Source organism: Silurus aristotelis (genome assembly GCF_946808225.1).
Source record: "Silurus aristotelis genome assembly, chromosome: 11".
NCBI lineage: Eukaryota > Metazoa > Chordata > Actinopteri > Siluriformes > Siluridae > Silurus > Silurus aristotelis.
The window spans coordinates 21,956,828-21,976,058 of record NC_139584.1 but is presented as its reverse complement, the minus strand read 5'-3'; the positions used below and the strand labels follow the sequence as shown (position 1 = coordinate 21,976,058).

The following is a 19,231-nucleotide window of genomic DNA, read 5'->3' as shown; positions in this document are numbered from 1 at the left end:
TTTTTCTATAGAATTTCTATAGAAGAAGATTTTTAGCATTTATCATTGGTTTTGTGGAATTATTATAATTTTCTTTATATTAATAATATTATTATTATATATTTTTTTTGTTCTCTTGAAAAGGAACTGCAGTTGGTTAATTTTCTTTATGTTGATTCTTATTATTTCTGCATGCAATTTTTACCTGGTTGTTCTGTCACACCATACTTGGATAGAATGAACAAAAATAGATAGGAAAAGTGAAACATTTTGAATGAGCTAAGCCTCTCTGAATGGCAGTGCATGAATGATCTAAAAGCTTGTTATATATTAAGTAGGCTTTCAACATGTATTCAAATAGAAAGAGAGACAAATTAAGTGACAATGTAGAACAAGAACTCTGACTCCTATAATTCTCTGTTTGAAGAACCCAGTGGTGGGCCGTGCTTTTGGTTCCTGGGCCTTTAGTGGGGACCTACGCAACTTAATCTACCTCTAAATACCACCACTATCACTTTGCATTTATAGAAACCATCAATAAAATACAAAACGCAATATAACAACGTGTGGCATTACAGAGAGAAAGGAATTTCACAAATGGAGGGTGAATACCATTTTACTAAAGCAAGAAACCCAGTTAAGACTCCAAACCACTACACTACAACCGCAACTGTGCCACCTACATCATCTGGAGCAGTTCAGAATCAATATTTGTCTAATAACATGACAAAAACATTAAAAATTTAAATAAAATACAACCTACTCACCAGAGATGCAGACTCATAATTTGCACCGCTCCTCAGAGGCTGTAATCCAGTGGTACAGCTCGTATTCACTGGTCTGGAAGTGGTGAACAAACCATTTCCCGGGCTGAGAGAAGCTAGCTAGCTTCGGGGTATCTTCCTCCGTAGGCATAAAAAAGTCTAACTCGGATGTATTAACGTGTGCAGCGTGCTACAGACGTGTTTTGCCAGTCGAACCTGGATGTAACACCAACCAATCTTAGGACGGAAAAATGTTGATGCTATTTTGAAAAATGCTGTGATGCGAATATGAAATCTGACTGGTTAAAGAAACAGAGCTATTTATTAAGCAGACTATGGTAAAAAAAAAAAAGGCCAGCAAAAAAGACTTTGCAGGCCCTGGGCAGATTAGATTGCCATTAAAGCACATAAAGGCTAAAATCTGATTGGACAAAAAAATCAAACATCCACATTGATGTACTGGAAGCAGTGCAGCCAAGAGAAACGCTATGAAATGAAGAGAATAAACTGTTGGTAATATATTAATAACATTTCATGCAATGAATATTAGAATTTAGGTTGTAAATGTAGGTCAGTGCTTCTGATAGTGTTTAGGCCAGCAGAGAAGGCTTTGCTGGCCCTGACCGCCTGCCACTGGAAGAACCTAGTGTGGATGTTTTTGACCTGGTGATCTAGCCATCACAATCTGGCCCTTGTCAAAGTTGGATAGATTTTTAGTTTCGGCTATTTTCCAACACATCAACTTTGAGAACTGACTGCTGCCTAATCTATCACACCTCTTGACAGGTGCCAGAGTTGCAAGAAAAACAAGTAACATTTAGTTCACCTCCCAGTCTTTTCAATGAATTAAAATCTATATATATTTTTTTATAAATCTTTAGAACTGCAAAGAAACATACACAAAAGTCCTGTGATAGCACATAATCAAAAGACTATGTGTTAAGCAAATCTGGAAAATAAATGCAATTTATATGCAATACATACAATCTATTTCTTCTTTTGGCTGCTCCTGTTAGGGGTCACCATAGCGGATCATCCGTCTCCCATGCAACACATACTATATATAGCACTATATGTAGTGTGTAGTCTTGTCAGTATTTGCAGTCAGTTCAGACATGTGCAACCTTTTGCTCTGCATTGGAGCTAGAAGCAAATGTCAGGGCATGACAGCTCTGGACTGATTCCATAGGTGCTGGCAAGCCTCCATGGTTTCTCTGTGTGGTCATTGCTGGAACAGACCAGTAGCTCCAGGGATAATTGCTCTTTCTGTGTAAAGGTGTTCAGTCTATTTGGTCTTTTTTATAAATAGTCAAACTGTGCTAATGGATGAATAGCTGGATGGATGGATGGATGGATGGATGGATGGATGGATGGATGGAGGGATGGATGGATGGAGGGATGGATGGATGGATGGATGGATGGACAGCTCCAGGCTAGAATCTTGTTCAGAAAAGATGTAGAGTTTGCTTCACCTCTAAGAATTCTGACACTACTGAGCCAAGGTTTGTGTCTTTGAGAACGATGATCTGAACCTAATAAAGTGATTACCGTATTTTTCGGACTATAAGCCGCTACTTTTTTCCCACGCTTTGAACCCCGTGGCTTAAACAACGAAGCGGCTAATATATTTTTCCTGGGTTTTTCCCGGTTTCACAAACTTTAAGCCAAAAAAACCGGATCATTCATCACGCTGAAAACAACCGGGCATTAAAAAAACGCACTTCACCTGTGTTCTGAGCTGCACGGCATTGGGAGAAAGCTTTACCGATGGTGATTTTTAAACGCACGACGATGCCAAAAGAAAAACTCTCGAGAGAAATAGTTGTGAAAGGAAGGAGGAAGACAGTGAACAATGACTTTCTTGGTAGGCTACTGTTTAGATACAAGCCGTTGTAACACGTTGAGTCTGGGTGAAGGGATAGCTCGCTAACTCCAGTTGCAACAGAAATCATATAAGCACAGACAGGTTTCCAAAACTCATGCTTTTTTATTTTTCTTGGCAACAGCGTTACGGGCTAGTCAAAGAAACTTAGAAATGAGCATCAGAAAATAATAAGGACATATTCCTCTGTCTTACACACATGCAGTAATACCGGCAAAATGCGGCGGCAGGCTATTCCCAAAATGCCACTCTGCTCTTAAAGGAGCCACATGTTACAATATGTAACAGACACTGTCTTTCGTTAAAGCCTGTGTAAAGTTCATTAGTTTCAGTGCTTAAAGACAGGTGCGGCTTATTTATGTTCAAAATAAAAATCTTTGTCAAATTTTGTGGGTGCAGCTTATATTTGGGTGCGTTTAATAGTCCGGAAATTATGGTATGTTGGACTATCAGTGCTTTAGTAGTGATTATGTTGAACTATCAGTGACCATTGACAACTCTTCCATGTTTTTCTCATATCACAGTCATCCATTTGCTCTGTACTGTGAAACATTCCAAACCATTCCAAACACCTCCTACTCATCAACCACACCTCTTTTCTTTCATGGACTTCATATTCCAATACCTATATTGTCACACACCTTTGTTCGGTGTATATGTTGACTTTATTGAGTTGTACGTCATGTTTACAGCTACTTCATATTCTTATTTTTGATTTTGTTTAACTGTCATTTTTGCTAAATCTAATTCACCTTATGACCTAACACACGATAAGCCCTGACTCTGTATGCATCACTGGCTACATATCATTTTTGCAGTAATTGTCAGGGAAATATGTCTGAGAAATATATCACTGGGGGTAGACTATGACAATGAACAGCACACATCAGTATAACTGTAAAATATAAATCCTGCAGGTTTGAGTGCATCTTTGGTACAATACACATGGCTGGAAACAAAAACTTGACATTCACTCATTAAAACACCCAAATCACAACTAATTATTTCAAGATATTTAACATCGGAGATTAAGGCATGGTCAGTGCATGCACAATCCTGAACTCTTATAAAGCATGGCCCAGAGACATTGCCACATGGCAATACAGGGTGGCAGATGCCACCATTTAAAATATCCTCAGTGACCCAATTACCTAAACTCTGATGTCAAATTAACTGTTACTACTTTGCTACTCTTATGCATACTTAGTATATAATACATTTCTAAATAGAAAATGATAGATTAACAACATAAACACAATTAGCAGTAGAAAAACCTCCTCCTTTTATAACTATAGCCAAGAAGATTTTTTAAAGCATAACTTTAAAAAAGCAACATTGATCAGTGTTTTCTCATTAAAACAATGGCAATCAACAATCAAACAATGATAATCCCAAAAAAAAATTTGGGGGGAACAATAATTGGTTCGTCAATGGGAATTGTGGTAATCAGTAAATGTGGTGTTCACTGATTAGTTGTTTGGAAGCAATAGTGATGAGTGATTAATGATTAATTTGGAACAATAAAGATCAATGATTAGACAGGAAAAAATTTTAGTCAGCAATTGGTTATTGGGAACAGTGCTAACCAGCAACTGGTTATTGAGAACAGTAGTGATGAGCAATTGTGACAAACCAATCCTCGGATCTGATCTGAGACACGACCTACTTGAGGGTCAGCATCCTGAACCGGAGCCTTATCGAAGAGCTGTCTGACTGAGGGACCACCCCGATAGCCTCTTTCCTCAGGAGAGTATATATTTCTCATTCCAGGACCAGAGCCTTCTCGCTTCTCACCAGAGTGAGATAGAGCATGTTGAACCGGGGAAGGCGAGACCCGAACTGAATAGCGTTGCCTCGTTCTACAGTATGCAGGACCCACAGGGACACTTCTGTCAAAGCCCTCCAGGCTGCCAGGTTCTCTCTTAAGTGTATCAGTCTCTCTCCGGTTTTGTATGTGCCTGCCAGCCCCCCTTTGTGTATCCCTTACCGTAATGAAACAAGGACAAGGAGAAGCACACAGCCGAAACGTAAGCTTGGTTTTCTCAGATGCCTTCATTTTCTTTGACAAACAGACAGACAAACATTACGTTTTCACACAGAGCACTTAATGAACAAACAGAAGCTGAAGCCGTCTTCTCTAAAGGTGCGCTTTATACCCCCTGGTCGTGACATAACACTGTCTTTAATTTTGACTGATCTTTAACATTTGACTAATTTCTCAGAGCACGGACAACGCAGTCATGTTCCCAAAGTGTTCCGATGCAGCTCAAGTTTCTGAAAGGAAACAGTGGTACTGTAACAAGTAATTGACTGTTGGGAACAGTGGTAATACGTTTTTGGTTATTGGAAAAACGGTAATCAGTCATTAGTAATTGGTAACAGTGGTAATCATTAACTGGTTATTGGCAACAGTGGTAATCAGTAATTCGTCATTGGAAACAATAGTTACAGTGAGGAAAATAAGTATTTAAACACCCTGCTATTTTGCAAGTTCTCCCACTTAGAAATCATGAAGGGGTCTGAAATTGTTATCGTAGGTGCATATCCACTGTGAGAGACATAATCTAAAAAAAAAAAATCCAGAAATCACAATATATGATTTTTAAACTGTTTATTTGTATGATACAGCTGCAAATAAGTATTTGAACACCTGTCTATCAGCTAGAATTCTGACCCTCAAAGACCTGTTAGTCTGCCTTTAAAATTTCCACCTCCACTACATTTATTATCCTAAATTAGATGCACCTGTTTGAGGTCGTTAGCTGCATAAAGACACCTGTCCACCCCATACAATCAGTAAGAATCCAACTACTAACATGGCCAAGACTAAAGAGCTGTCCAAAGACACTAGAGACAAAATTGTACACCTCCACAAGGCTGGAAAGGGCAACGGGGAAATTGTCAAGCAGCTTGGTGAAAAAAGGTCCACTGTTGGAGCAATTATTAGAAAATGGAAGAAGCTAAACATGACTGTCAATCTTCCTCGGACTGATGCTCCATGCAAGATCTCACCTCGTGGGGTCTCAATGATCCTAAGAAAGGTGAGAAATCAGCCCAGAACTACACGGGAGGAGCTGGTCAATGACCCAAAAAGAGCTGGGACCACCGTTTCCAAGGTTACTGTTGGTAATACACTAAGACGTCATGGTTTGAAATTATGCATGGCATGGAAGGTTCCCCTGCTTAAACCAGCACATGTCCAGGCACGTCTTAAGTTTGCCAATGACCATTTGTATGATCCAGAGGAGTCATGGGAGAAAGTCATGTGGTCAGATGAGACCAAAATAGAACTTTTGGGTCATAATTCCACTAAACGTGTTTGGAAGAAGAAGAATGATGAGTACCATCCCAAGAACACCATCCCTACTGTGAAGCATGGGGGTGGTAGCATCATGCTTTGGGGGTGTTTTTCTGCACATGGGACAGGGAGACTGCACTGTATTAAGGAGAGGATGACCGGGGCCTTGTATTGCAAGATTTTGGGGAAACCCCTTTCCCCCAGTTAGAGCATTGAAGATGGGTCGAGGGTGTGTTTTCCAACATGACAATGACCCGAAGCACACAGCCAGGATAACCAAGGAGTGGCTCTGTAAAAAGCATATCAAGGTTCTGGCGTGGCCTAGCCAGTCTCCAGACCTAAACCCAATAGAGAATCTTTGGAGGGAGCTCAAACTCCGTGTTTCTCAGCGACAGGCCAGAAACCTGACTGATCTAGAGAAGATCTTTGTGGAGGAGTGGCCCAAAATCCCTCCTGCAGTGTGTTCAAACCTGGTGAAAAACTACAGGAAACGTTTGACCTCTGTAATTGCAAACAAAGGCTACTGTACCAAATATTAACATTGACTTTCTCAGGTGTTCAAATACTTATTTGCAGCTGTATCATACAAATAAATAGTTAAAAAATCATACATTGTGATTTCTGGATTTTTTTTTTTAGATTATGTCTCTCACAGTGGACATGCACCTACGATGACAATTTCAGACCCCTCCATGATTTCTAAGTGGGAGAACTTGCAAAATAGCAGGGTGTTTAAATACTTATTTTCCTCACTGTATCAGTATTTGTTTATGGGAAACAGTGGTAATCAGTAACTGGTTATTGAGAACAGTGATAATCAGTAACTGCTGATTGGGAACAGTGGTAATCAGTAACTTGTCATAGGGAAACATTGGTAATCAGTAACTGGATATTGGGAACAGTGGTAATCATTATTGGGAATGATGGTGATTAATGACTGTTCCTCGAAAGCATGTGCTTGCACAAGCTCAACACCGGTGCTGAGTTGACTAAACCTGATCTTTCTACTCATATAACCAGCAGCAGTGATGTGAGCTGAAGAGCCATATCAAGTACAAGACAGTTGTCAGTGTCTGCTTAAAAAGTCTTTAGGGTCTTTAAAAATGTCACTAAAGGTTAGCATGTGGCCATTTGTTTTGCAATAGGGAGCACATCATTTTTTAAGTATTCAATGATGAGCAGTACTAGCTCTATTTAAAAAAAAAAAATAAATGAATAAATAAATAAAACTCAAGTCTGTTTATCTTATATGGAAAAAAAAATCAAATAAGTGTTATACATGAAAATTGCTTGATTATTTCACCCTATAAAATATGAAAATCTTATTTGAATTTATTAGATTTCTTATAGTAGTTTATATCCACATTTTATTGGTCACATACATAACTGTACACATAACAATGTACAATGCATTGCTTTTTTTTTCGCTCTCTACATGACAAAAGTAGCACAGAAACAAAAACTACGTATAAAAAAAAAATGTGTGTGTGTGTTTATATATATATGTACAAAATCTACTTATAAAAAGAGAAATATATATATATATATATATATATATATATATATATATATATATATATCCCAAACATGAAATATAAAGATAGATAGAATGAGAAATTGGAATATCAATTAATTGGAATAACAATTTAAAGTGGTGATTGAAGAATTTTTACCTCCTGGTCTTTTACATTTGCTTTTACATTTAAAGTGCTTGAAGTTTAATGCACATTCATGTACACACATCAAGTAATTTTGCTAACAATTCCCTGACAGATGCTCAGTACAATACAGTAAATCACCCCCAAGTACATACAGTTTCACACATTTTTTTTATTTATCATTTCTAACGATTAAAGCTCTAGCAGACTATACACACACACACACACACACACACACACACACAAACACACACACACACACACACACACACACACACACAATGCAAAATTAACACTGGCTACTGAATAGCTGTGCATATTTTGCACACTTACCTACACACCTTTTCAATGGGAATACCATAATGGACCCAGTGTATCTCTGCAGGACTACCTATGATGTTACTTTGCACACAATTTATACATGCATATACATACTTGCATTTGCACTTTGTAAATTTTAACTATTGAGAAGGATGTTTGATCGAAACATCACAAGTTCGAATCCCAGGACCACCAAGTTGCCCACCAAGTTGTCACTACTTAACCCTAAAGTGTTCAGTTGTACAAACAGGATAATTGTAAGTCACTCTGGATAAGGGCATCTGCCAAATTTTGTCAATGTAAATGTATATGTGTAACTGTCTGAAATGTTGAATGTATCAATTCTTTCATTATAGTCTTTTTTTTTTTTTTTAAGTTTTTATAAGCAGTATTTTTGGTAACCCAGCCATTAGGGGGGCACAAGCCAATGTACTCTTAGTGCCGGTCCCAAGCCCGGGTAAATGGGAAGGGTTGCGTTAGGAAGGGCATCCAGCGTAAAACGTGCCAAATCAAATATGCGGATCACAAATGAGAATTTCATACCGGATCGGTCGAGGCCCGGGTTAACAACGACCGCCACAGGTATCGTTAGCCGACAGGGTACCGGTGGAAATTGGGCTACTGTTGGCCGAAGGAGGAGAAGGAGAGGAGGAAGGCGTCTACAGAGACGGCAGGAAAAGGAGCAGTGTAGGAGAGTAGAGGTTCGGGTTGGTACTTTAAATGTTGGTACTATGACGGGTAAAGGGAGAGAGATAGCTGATATGATGGAGAGGAGAAAGGTAGATGTGTTGTGTGTTCAGGAGACCAAGTGGAAAGGGAGTAGAGCCAGGAACATTGGAGGTGGGTTTAAACTGTTTTATCATGGTGTGGATGGGAAGAGAAATGGTGTAGGGGTGATTCTGAAGGAAGCGTACAGTAAGAGTGTAGTGGAGGTGAAGAGAGTTTCTGATAGGGTGATGATCGTGAAGGTGGAAGTTGAAGGGATGAGGATAAATGTCATCAGTGCCTATGCTCCACAAGTTAGCTGTGAGATGGAGGAGAAAGAAAGATTCTGGAGTGAATTAGATGAAGTGGTAGATGGTGTACCTAGGAAAGAACGATTGGTGATTGGGGCAGACTTTAATGGGCATGTAGGTGAAGGGAACAGAGGTGATGAGGAGGTGATGGGTAGGTATGGTTTTAAGGAGAGGAATGTGGAAGGGCAGATGGTGGTAGATTTTGCTAAAAGGATGGAAATGGCAGTGGTGAACACGTATTTTAAGAAGAAGGAGGATCATAGGGTGACGTATAAGAGTGGAGGAAGGTGCACACAGGTGGATTATCTTCTGTGTAGGAGATGCAACCTGAAGGAGATTGGAGACTGTAAGGTGTTGGCAGGGGACAGTGTAGCTAGACAGCATCGGATGGTGGTCTGTAGGATGGTTTTGGAGGCGAAGAAGAAGAGGAGGAAAGTAAGGTTTGAAAGAAGAATAAGATGGTGGAAACTGAAGGAGGAAGAGTGTAGTGTGAGGTTCAGGGAAGAGGTCAGACAGAGGCTCAGTGGTGTTAAGGAGGTGTTGGATGATTGGGCAACTACTGCAGGAGTGATGAGGGAGGCAGCTAAAAAAGTACTTGGTGTGACATCTGGAAATAGAAAGCAAGACAAGGAGAAGTGGTGGTGGAATGAGGAAGTGCAGGAGAGCATTAGGGGAAAGAGATTGGCAAAACAGAAGTGGGATCGACAGAGTGATGAGAAAAGTAGGCAGGAGTACAAGGAGATGCGGCAGCAGGTTAAAAGGGATGTGGCGAAAGCCAAGGAAAAGGCATATGAGGAACTGTATAAGAGGTTGGACACTAAGGAAGGAGAAAAGGATTTATACCGATTGGCCAAGCAGAGGGACCGAGCTGGGAAGGATGTACTGCAAGTTAGAGCAATAAAGGATGGAGAGGGAAATGTGTTGACTAGTGAGGAGAGTGTGTTGAGAAGATGGAGGGAGTATTTTCAGCAGCTGATGAATGAGGAAAATCAGAGAGAGAGAAGGTTGGAGGATGTGGAGTTGGTGAAGCAGGATGTAGATAGGATTAGTAAGGAGGAAGTGAGAGCAGCGATTAAAAGGATGAAGAATGGAAAGTCGGTTGGACCAGATGACATACCGGTAGAAGCGTGGAGATGTTTAGGAGAGATGGCAGTGGAGTTTTTAACCAGATTGTTTAACAGGATTCTGGAAGGGGAGAGGATGCCTGAGGAATGGAGAAGGAGTGTGCTGGTACCGATCTTTAAGCATAAGGGAGATGTGCAGACCTGCAGTAACTACAAGGGAATTAAGTTGATCAGTCACACCATGAAGTTATGGGAAAGAGTAGTGGAAGCCAGGCTGAAAGAAGAGGTGACCATCTGTGAGCAACAGTATGGTTTCATGCCGAGGAAGAGCACCACAGATGCCTTATTTGCTTTGAGGATGTTGATGGAGAAGTATAGAGAAGGACAGAAGGAGCTGCATTGTGTATTTGTGGATTTAGAGAAAGCGTACGACAGGGTGCCGAGAGAGGAGTTGTGGTATTGTATAAGTAAGTCAGGTGTGTCAGAGAAGTATGTGAGGGTGGTGCAGGACATGTATGAGGACAGTGTGACGGCAGTAAAGTGTGCAGTAGGTACGACAGACTGGTTCAGGGTGAAGGTTGGACTGCATCAAGGATCGGCCCTGAGCCCTTTCCTGTTTGCAGTGGTGATGGACAGGTTGACGGACGAGGTCAGACAGGAGTCTCCCTGGACTATGATGTTTGCAGATGATATTGTGATTTGTGGTGAGAGTAGAGAGCAGGTTAAGAAGAGCCTGGAGAGGTGGAGATATGCGCTGGAGAGAAGGGGAATGAAAGTCAGTAGGAGTAAGACAGAGTGAATGAGAGGGAGGGCAGTGGAGTGATGCAGTTGCAGGGAGAAGAGGTGGAGAAGGTGGAGGAGTTCAGGTACCTGGGGTCAACAGTGCAAAGTAATGGAGAGTGTGTTAGGGAAGTAAAGAAAAGAGTGCAGGCAGGGTGGAGTGGGTGGAGAAGAGTGACAGGAGTGATTTGTGATAGAAGAGTATCTGCAAGAATGAAAGGGAAAGTTTATAGGACTGTGGTGAGACCTGCGATGTTGTATGTATTAGAGACAGTGGCATTGAGTAAAAGACAGGAGGTGGAGCTGGAGGTAGCAGAGCTGAAGATGTTAAGGTTGTCGTTGGAAGTGACAAGGATGGACAAGATTAGAAATGAGTTTATTAGAGGGACAGCACATGTAGGATGTTTTGGTGACAAGGTGAGGGAGGCGAGATTGAGATGGTTTGGACATGTGCAGAGAAGGGACATGAATTATATTGGTAGAAAAATGCTGAAGATGGAGCCACCAGGTAGGAGGAAAAGAGGAAGGCAAAGGAGGAGGTTCATGGATGTGGTGAGGGAAGACATGCAGGTAGTTGGTGTAAAAGAGGCAGATATAGAGGACAGGGTGGTATGGAGACGGATGATCCGCTGTGGCGACCCCTAATCAGAGCAGCCGAAAGAAGAAGAAGAAGATAAGCAGTATTTTTGGTACTTTGCAAACATACCTTAATGGTTGCTTTTGGCTTTTTGCTAATTCCGTTGGACACGAGTAAGTTTTGTCAGGTTTGCACCCTGTTGGTATTAACACAAGTTATTTTTAACTTATATAAAAAGCTTCACACTATTATGGCTATGTACTAGGGTTGTACCGGTACACAAAATTCGGTACGTACCTTGGTTTTTAAGTTATGGTTTGGTTCATTTTCAGTACGGTTAGTGAGAAGAAATGCAAAACATAAAAGTGCTTGTCATTTTTTATTAATGCAGATTATTATTATTAATATTTGTGATCATCAAAATTTGAACAGATAAAGACTTTTAAAAATAGAATAAATTAATACATTAATGCAATACACTTTTTAATATTGATTAAACTGAGTACTTTATGAATTTGTCACAAGTAAAATTAAATAAATGTGGAAAAAATAAATAATAATAATACAGATGCTCCCCACTTTACAAACATTCACTTTACAAAGGTATGCAGATACAAACAAACCTGTCCAAGTGAAATTTGTTCAGAGTAAAAAAAAAAATTCAAAACAGAAAAAAGCAAATCGTTGACCATAACGAGTCTAAATGATGCGCACTGGGCGAATACATTTTTTAAGTGTTTTTATTTATTTTTTATAAATTTTTATAATTTAGTTTTATGTTTTTGTTTTAGTATTTTTTTTGTTAATTTAATAGTATTTATAGCTCTTAGATCATTAGGAGATATGCGTAGTCAATAACAAACACTGTAACAACTTACAAATGTATTCATGGTACGAACGTTCGTTTGAAACCTAACTTGTTCGTAAAGTGGTAAGGTTCATTATGTTTTACATTTTAATATCAAATTTTCTACAGACATGATCTACGTAACTGTTTTACTTATTTCAGCATACTTTAACAAATGTCTTTATTCCTTTCATCCTTCATTCATTTACTCCCTCAGTATGTGGAATTGTCAGGATTTTCTCATTTTAGGAGAAATTCATGAAGCTGGAAATAAAACACAAAATAATCAACAGCACTATTGTTAGTGTTTTTCATTCATGCGCAAACAAATCTTAATTTTTGGTACAGAGTGACAGTGCGCTAACTCAATTTTTTTTTTTCCCTGGCATTGTTGTGTATGTTTTAAAGTTTAAAACTAACCAAAAAATGTGCTTAAAGTGCGAGGAGGTGACTAGACAAACCTGCGGTCCGCCACTTTATATGTCTGTGAGGGAACCCAGATTTTTACTGTGTTCTGCATATAAAAACTATTGCATTTGGTACACGTGTGAACCGAACCAAAAGCCCTGTACCGAACAAAGTTGGTACGAATACGTGTACGGTTACACCCCTGGTATGTACTATAAATTGTATTGCTTTTCATAAGAACTAGACCAAACCTGTTTTTTATTTTCATTTGAATCTTTGGTAGGTTTTTGTTACAGCTTTTTGTGTGAATTAAATGATTTAATGAAGAAATCTGATAAGGAAATGGACCACTACATAGTAGAATAAAAATAGATTTTATAGGTACTACAACCGAATCAATCAGTTTTGTCAAAATACAGCTTTTTGTCCTGATTTCATTAGTCAGATTTCCTCCATTTCAAAAAGATTGCATGTTCCATACTAGCTATGTTTGAATCAAAATTGGTCCACTTCAGTTAATATGCCTTTTATGCATTTATTCTAAGTGTCAAGCAAAGTTACTGAAATGTATGCTTGTAATCAGCTGTAGCTATATCAACAAAGATTGAGTGTCTGTAATAACGGCAATGATAACATTGATGTGCAAGCTCATGCATAGCATACATGTTATACTCAGCCCCATACTACTGATTTTAAGGATTTCTCCTATTTCCTCTGTTACTGGTTTGGCCTATTTAATGTTGTCCTCACTGCTGTGAAGATGTTGTACATATTTGAGCTCTATAAAACTTTAAACTCATTTTATGATCTAATTGTAGTTTATCATATTTTTAACTGCTTGTGTATAGATTTTTTGAATATCCACCTGATTTTTGCAGATCAGCAACCATTTCTCTCTTAGTTTTTTAAATTGCTTTGTGTTTTTGTTTACGGTAATGGATGGCAAAGATTTTTTTACATGTGTGTAGCCTCATATTTTTAGCCCAGAGAAACAGGAGGCAGCACAATTAATTGTGACTAAAAGCTAATAAAGAAATAACAATAACCAATAGGACAGTTTGTTTGCATTATGTGTAAATATTCAATATTCAATATGGATATTAACCACAACAAAAACAAGCAAAAATAGTTTTATGAGAACGACTTTATGGTTGAACAGCAATAAAGTTATAAAGTAGTCTATAGGAAATAAATGTTTGCTATCCTGAGTGGAAAAACTTAAACTATGTAAAGCGTATAATATTTATTTTATTTAATCATTTCTGCTCATTTGTTATGAAGGCTGGCAAAGATTCTGAATTCTACACACAGCACTGAGCCAGGGTTTGATTTTACATTTACAGCATTTGGCAGACACCCTTATACAGAGTGACTTACAATTATCTTATCTATACTGTACAACCGAGCGGTTAAAGGTGATCAGTGATGCAGAGATTTGAACTAACGACCTTTCGATCAGAAGTCTAACATCTCAAACACTGAGCTGCCTTTTCCCTTTAGCTTGACCTACCTTTTTATGGGATTAAACAAACTATGAATACCATTGATAATAGTCACATTAAAGGTGCAGTATGTTTTTCTAGGCCATTAGTAATTACGTACAATTTCAATAAAATATTATTACTGCAAACTGCTAAATGCAATCAAATAGTTTTTTCTAGTTACACATTTGAGGCTGCTTTTATATTTCTGGGTCAGAAATAGGCTCCACCCTTGATCTTCTTTCTCCTCAGTCATCCCAAGCCGCAAGATAATATAGTCTCATCTGAGGTGGGGTTGGTTGGGTGTACAAGGAAGGCAATGTGTTTTGCAGTTCTGCGGCAGGCTTTAAAAATACAATGAAAAGGCTTGCATTAACACATAAACAGACACTCATTTGAAATTAATTTAACTAACCATTATAATCCTTAATTTATAATATGACCTTATCTGATATGTCACAGGTATTGCTGATGACTTCTGGGAAATGCATTCACAATCAGACCTCTCATGCTCGAACTCTGAAGCGTACTTTTCATAGACAGGAGAAATATCGCTGTCAACAAGTTCAAAACCATAATCGGTAATTCAGTAACTCATAAGTCTTCTGCATGACATATTTAACTTGGCCCTAAACCATCATGTTGTGGTATTATATACATGCTTGCTTGAGAGAACTGGATGTGAGATTCTAAGAGCTGGATGTGAGAAGGAATGTATTTTTTTTCTCAACATTCCTTAAATGAACAGGATGTAGAAGCCTGGAGTACAGTTTCAGTATTTGATGGGTCAGGTCAGAGCACCTTGCTAAATATCACCCAGTCATGCCTTTGCATTCAAATATGTCTCAAAGATTAACGAGTTCTCGATTTGTCGTTATTAATGAAGCTTTGGCAAATGCGAAATTCGAAAGCCTTCGTGTTCGTGTTAAGCAAATAGCACGTCACTTTGAGTATTCTTGAACATGACATGTTTTGAATGTATGCTGCAGCTGTGGGGATACAGATGAAGCTAGAGTTCTTTCAGAGAAAATTCTGGACTGCCAGCAGACAGGTAAACATCCACTACACACACATGCACACACACACACACACACACACACACACACACACACACACACACACACACACACACGCACACACACACATGCACACACACCTTCACATATAATGGAACTAATATAATACTTACAAATCATCCCACAAAAATGTATATTAATGATAATAATAATAATAAATAATAATACTATTTTAAACCTTCCCACTGTTCCCTGCTATCCAGTAAAAAATATTAGCTAATATGTACATTTTTCAAACATTATGTATTTATTTTTATAAAATTGATTAAAACCTGGAGAGTTCATTTATTTAATTGTGTTTAATATACTATTACTTAAGATAAGGATTTTTATCACATTATATATAAATAAACTCCCCATCAAATTAATGTTTCTATTTACTGGTTTAAATCTGTACCAATACATTTTTTAAACTGGGTCATTTTCTTTATTATATTATATGGACAAAAGTTTTTGGACACCTGACCATAAGATTCGTATGTGCTTTTTTTAAACAGGTCATTCTACATTGAGTCCCAAAGCTTTATAGCAGACAAAGTCTTTCCTTCAACCCATGTCAATTATGTTTATATCTTCATAAAGCTGGCTTTGTAAACAGGGGCATTGTCATGCTGGAACAGGTTTGGGTCTCCTAGTTCAAGTGAAAGGAAAATTTGATACTACCATATCCCAAAACATCCTGAACAATTGTGTGCCTCCAACTTTGTGGTAACAGTTAGTGGAAGAATTACTAATGTCTAAAAACTTTTGTCCATATAGTGTATGTTAAATGCAGCATTGTAAAAAGCAGTCATTTTTCAGTGGTTAAAAACTAATACACATGTATATTGCAAAATATTTTCAGAATCATTCATAGTCTGTTTGTATGTGGATGTGTAACTTTATGAAAATTGTTTGTGCTTAATATTTTATGTAGTGCACTACTCTTGATGGGAAGTGTTCCATCAGCTGTGATGATGATGTGAGTGTACACACTTCCTTAACCTTCAGTCCATCATCTCTAATGTCTTTTAATTGTTTAAATATGATTATAAGTATCTGTAGTCATGGCTTCATGAACATACACATTCATCATGGTCCTATTGCACATTTTATTTTTAATATAATTATCATTACATATAATATTACCTCCAACATTTAATATTTTAAATATTTACATGAATTTCTACGTCTCATTTTTCTTTAATGAGTGTGCACGAGACAAGTTTGTGTAAATCAATTTTATACCAAAATCTATTAGCATGTTGACTAAACACTCAAATGATTAGGTGATAAGGACTAAGAAAAATCTAACTTTTTGATATTCATGACATGAGCAATATCACACATTTGCTTCCATTTGAATTTGCAGCTTATAGCAGATTTAATAGAGACCTAGAAACAGTGCAGAATGTTGAATATTGAAAAAAAAAAAAAAAAAAAAAAAAAAAAAAAAATATATATATATATATATATATACAGTGAGGAAAATAAGTATTTGAACACCCTGCTATTTTGCAAGTTTTCCCACTTAGAAATCATGGTGGGGTCTGAAATTGTCATCGTAGGTGCATGTTCACTGTGAGAGACATAATCTAAAAAAAAAAATCCAGAAATCACAATATATGATTTTTTAACTATTTATTTGTATGATACAGCTGCAAATAAGTATTTGAACACCTGTCTATCAGCTAGAATTCTGACCCTCAAAGACCTGTTAGTCTGCCTTTAAAATGTCCACCTCCACTACATTTATTATCCTAAATTAGATGCACCTGTTTGAGGTCGTTAGCTGCATAAAGACACCTGTCCACCCCATACAATCGGTAAGAATCCAACTACTAACATGGCAAAGACCAAAGAGCTGTCCAAAGACACTAGAGACAAAATTGTACACCTCCACAAGGCTGGAAAGGGCTACGGGGAAATTGCCAAGCAGCTTGGTGAAAAAAGGTCCACTGTTGGAGCAATCATTAGAAAATAGAAGAAGCTAAACATGACTGTCAATCTCCCTCGGACTGGGGCTCCATGCAAGAACTCACCTCGTGGGGTCTCATAGATCCTAAGGAAGGTGAGAAATCAGCCCAGAACTACACTGGAGGAGCTGGTCAATGACCTGAAAAGAGCTGGGACCACCGTTTCCAAGGTTACTGTTGGTAATACACTAAGACGTCATGGTTTGAAATCATGCATGGCACGGAAGGTTCCCCTGCTTAAACCAGCACATGTCCAGGCACGTCTTAAGTTTGCCAATGACCATTTGGATGATCCAGAGGAGTCATGGGAGAAAGTCATGTGGTCAGATGAGACCAAAATAGAACTTTTGGGTCATAATTCCACCAAACGTGTTTGGAGGAAGAAGAATGATGAGTACCATCCCAAGAACACCATCCCTACTGTGAAGCATGGGGGTGGTAGCATCATGCTTTGGGGTGTTTTTCTGCACATGGGACAGGGTGACTGCACTGTATTAAGGAGAGGATGACCGGGGCCATGTATTGCGAGATTTGGGGAACAACCTCCCTCCCTCAGTTAGAGCATTGAAGATGGGTCGAGGCTGGGTCTTCCAACATGACAATGACCGGGAGCACACAGCCAGGATAACCAAGGAGTGGCTCTGTAAGAAGCATATCAAGGTTCTGGCGTGGCCTAGCCAGTCTCCAGACCTAAACCCAATAGAGAATCTTTGGAGGGAGCTCAAACTCCGTGTTTCTCAGCGACAGGCCATAAACCTGACTGATCTAGAGAAGATCTGTGTTGAGGAGTGGGCCAAAATCCCCCCTGCAGTGTGTGCAAACCTGGTGAAAAACTACAGGAAACGTTTGACCTCTGTAATTGCAAACAAAGGCTACTGTACCAAATATTAACATTGACTTTCTCAGTTGTTCAAATACTTATTTGCAGCTGTATCATACAAATAAATAGTTAAAAAATCATACATTGTGATTTCTGGATTTTTTTTTTTAGATTATGTCTCTCACAGTGGACATGCACCTACAATGACAATTTCAGACCCCTCCATGATTTCTAAGTGGGAGAACTTGCAAAATAGCAGGGTGTTCAAATACTTATTTTCCTCACTGTATATATATATATATATATATATATATATATATATATATATATATATATATATATATATATATGAAAAAATAGTTTTATTTTCTTTGTTTTAAATTATCTACAATTCTAAATACGTCTGCTCGTTCCAACTTAAAAAAAAACCTGACATTTTGTACCCTGCTGTACCTAGGGGTTATGTTTATATTCAATAACTAACATTATCCTGACATATTCTCTTCCAATTTCTCTCAACAGGATATTAACTGCTACCTCATCGACAACAACGGCTTTATCCTAGTGGCAGAAGATTTCTCTTTGGTATGACTTTTGGTATTATATACTATATGGACATAGGTTTGTGGACACCTGACCATAAAATTCGTGCATGACTTTTTGTACAATGACTACCCTTTTGCTGTTATAATGACCTCCACTCTTCTGGGAGGATTTTCCGCTTCATTTTGGAGTGTGGTTTCAGAGATTTGTGCTAATTCAGTCACAAGAGTGTTACTGAAATCAGGTAATGATGTAGGGTGAGGAGGCCTGGTAAACAGTTTGCATTCCATTGGAGTGTTTTATAGGAGGCCACTCAAGATCTTTTACTGCAACCCATGCAAAGCACATCTTCAGGAAGCTCTCTTTCTGCATAGAGGCATCGCCTTGCTGGAAAAGGTTTGGGTTTCCTAGTTTAACTAAAGGGAAAATTTAGCCAATCTTATATTTGCTGACAAAATTGATGCAGGGTGAAGCGTTTTTATGTAGTTAAACATACTGCATATAGGACAGTGTGGACATTTTTTGAAGAAAAGGGCTAAAATATCTTTTAGATCCACATTATATGGACAAAAGTACCAGGAACACCTGACTTTTCCAACAATTTCTTCCCCAAACTGTAACCACAAAGTTAGAGGCACAATACAATTTTTCCTAAACTTAAGTTAGGAGATCCAAACCTGTTTCAGGATGCACATGCACTTGTGCACAAAGCATGAGCCATAAGGATATGATTTACACGAGTTGGAGCAGGAGATCTAGAGT

General features: G+C 38.4%; 1 protein-coding gene across 3 annotated transcripts in view; it reads left to right on the top strand.

Moving 5' to 3' along the window:
- The window catches only part of cacna2d3a (calcium channel, voltage-dependent, alpha 2/delta subunit 3a), a 261,628-nt gene that overhangs the window by 214,561 nt on the left and 27,836 nt on the right, over positions 1-19,231 (top strand). For all 3 annotated transcript variants that reach the window (XM_083554430.1, XM_083554429.1, XM_083554428.1), the window contains 3 exons: positions 15,065-15,126; positions 16,068-16,112; positions 18,449-18,511. In XM_083554430.1, coding sequence (XP_083410556.1) covers positions 15,065-15,126; positions 16,068-16,112; positions 18,449-18,511 — 170 coding nt within the window. The remainder of the gene's footprint in view (positions 1-15,064; positions 15,127-16,067; positions 16,113-18,448; positions 18,512-19,231) is intronic.